We start from the raw sequence: 1,396 nt of genomic DNA, 5'->3' as shown, positions 1-1,396 counted from the left end.
TGCTGAGCAGTCTGCTGCTGCTGCTGCTGCTGCTGCGGCTGCTGCTGCGTCGTCTTCTGAATTGACCTTCGCTGCTGCGGCGCCGGTGCCTGCGGCTTATGCTGCTGCTGCAGCGCTTCCTACTGATGCTGCTGCTGCTGCTTCTGCTGCTGTTGCTGCTGCTGCTGCTGTACCTCCGTCGCCTATAGCCCTGCGCCCAGGAGCGGTGGGGCGAGTGGTATGAGGTGACCCCCTGAGCTCTGCTGCTGCTGCTGCTGCTGCTGCTGCTGCGGGGGCTTCCACGTACACAAGGGTACGGCGAGGGCCTCTTTTCCCCCGCTGGCAGGGGGCCCCTTCGGGGGGCCCCCCTGGAGGCATTTGAGGCCCACCGTTCCCCTAAATGAGGTACCTCTTCCTGGAGCCTCCCCTTGTGCTGTTGCTGCTGCTGCTGCTGCTGCTGCTGCTCACGGTAGGGGTGCCTTCTAGTGGCTTGCGGGTGAGGGCCTCCCAGTCTTGTGGCCTCTGATACCCTCAGGGGGCCCCCCAGCTCTGCCTCCTGGGGGGCCCCTTTGCCTCTAGGGGCCCCCTGGGGGCCCCCCTTGCATGTTCTTGTGGGGCCCCCCTGGGCTTGCTGCCCCCAGAGTCTTGTGGTGGGGGCCCCCCCCTCCCTAGGGGCCCCTTCTCTTGCCGGGTTGCGAGGGTACAGGGGCCCCCTTCGCTCCCTTCCAAGGGGGCCCCCCTGGGGAGGCCCCCAGGGGTCTTTGCTGCCTTTACTGTACCCTTTTAGGTCTTCTTTTGCCTCTTTTAGCTCTGACAGCCGCGACTGTGCTGCTGTGGGGGCCCTTGGGGGGCCCCCCGGGGCCCCCGAGGCTCGGGGGGCCCCCCAGGAGGCCCCCCAGGGGGCCTCCTCGTGGGGGGCCCCCAGCAGCAGCTGGGGCTCCCGGCCAGGGTTTTGCTGCTGCTGCGGGGAAGCAGCAGAGACACTCCACGGGTCAATGTCTTCAAGCCTGGGGGGCCCCCCAGGGGCCCTTTTAGAAGCAAAAGGCCTCAAGCGGGCCCCCCCAACTTCTTCTGCAGCAGCACAAACTGGCGCAGCAGAGAGGCTAGTACCCTCCAAGCTGCACTTGGGGGGCCCCTGCTTTGGGGCCCCCAGGTTGCTGGAGCCTTCTGCTGCTGCAGTAGGGGCCCCAACCATTTGCTGCTGCAGCTGCAGGTCCTGCTTTGCAGGAATGGGGGGCCCCCCGGGGGGCCCCCTGGGGGGCCCCCCAGCAGTATCCTCCATGGGGGCCCCTCCGAGGGGCCGCAGCTGAAGGGCCTCGCTGTCCCCTTCACCAAGACGGGCCCCGGGGGCCCCCAGTGCCTCGGGGGGCCCCCCGGGGTCCCCCTGGGCCCCCGGGGGCCCCCCGGGGGCCCCCAC

The 1,396-nt window shown here is 69.2% G+C and overlaps 1 protein-coding gene across 1 annotated transcript in view; it reads right to left on the bottom strand.

Moving 5' to 3' along the window:
- ETH_00038265 (uncharacterized protein) overlaps nt 1-1,261 on the bottom strand; it is a gene marked incomplete at both ends in the record, with an annotated part of 1,488 nt that extends 227 nt beyond the window's left edge. The window contains one exon of the mRNA XM_013376521.1: nt 4-1,261. Coding sequence (XP_013231975.1) covers nt 4-1,261 — 1,258 coding nt within the window. The remainder of the gene's footprint in view (nt 1-3) is intronic.
- Between the last annotated feature and the right edge of the window lie 135 nt (nt 1,262-1,396).

The sequence above is a fragment of the Eimeria tenella genome, genomic scaffold, assembly GCF_000499545.2.
Source record: "Eimeria tenella Houghton genomic scaffold, Eth_scaff3617, whole genome shotgun sequence".
In the NCBI taxonomy this organism is placed as follows: Eukaryota; Apicomplexa; class Conoidasida; order Eucoccidiorida; family Eimeriidae; genus Eimeria; species Eimeria tenella.
Note: the sequence above shows the minus strand (reverse complement) of the source record. Positions and strands in the feature narration are given on the sequence as shown.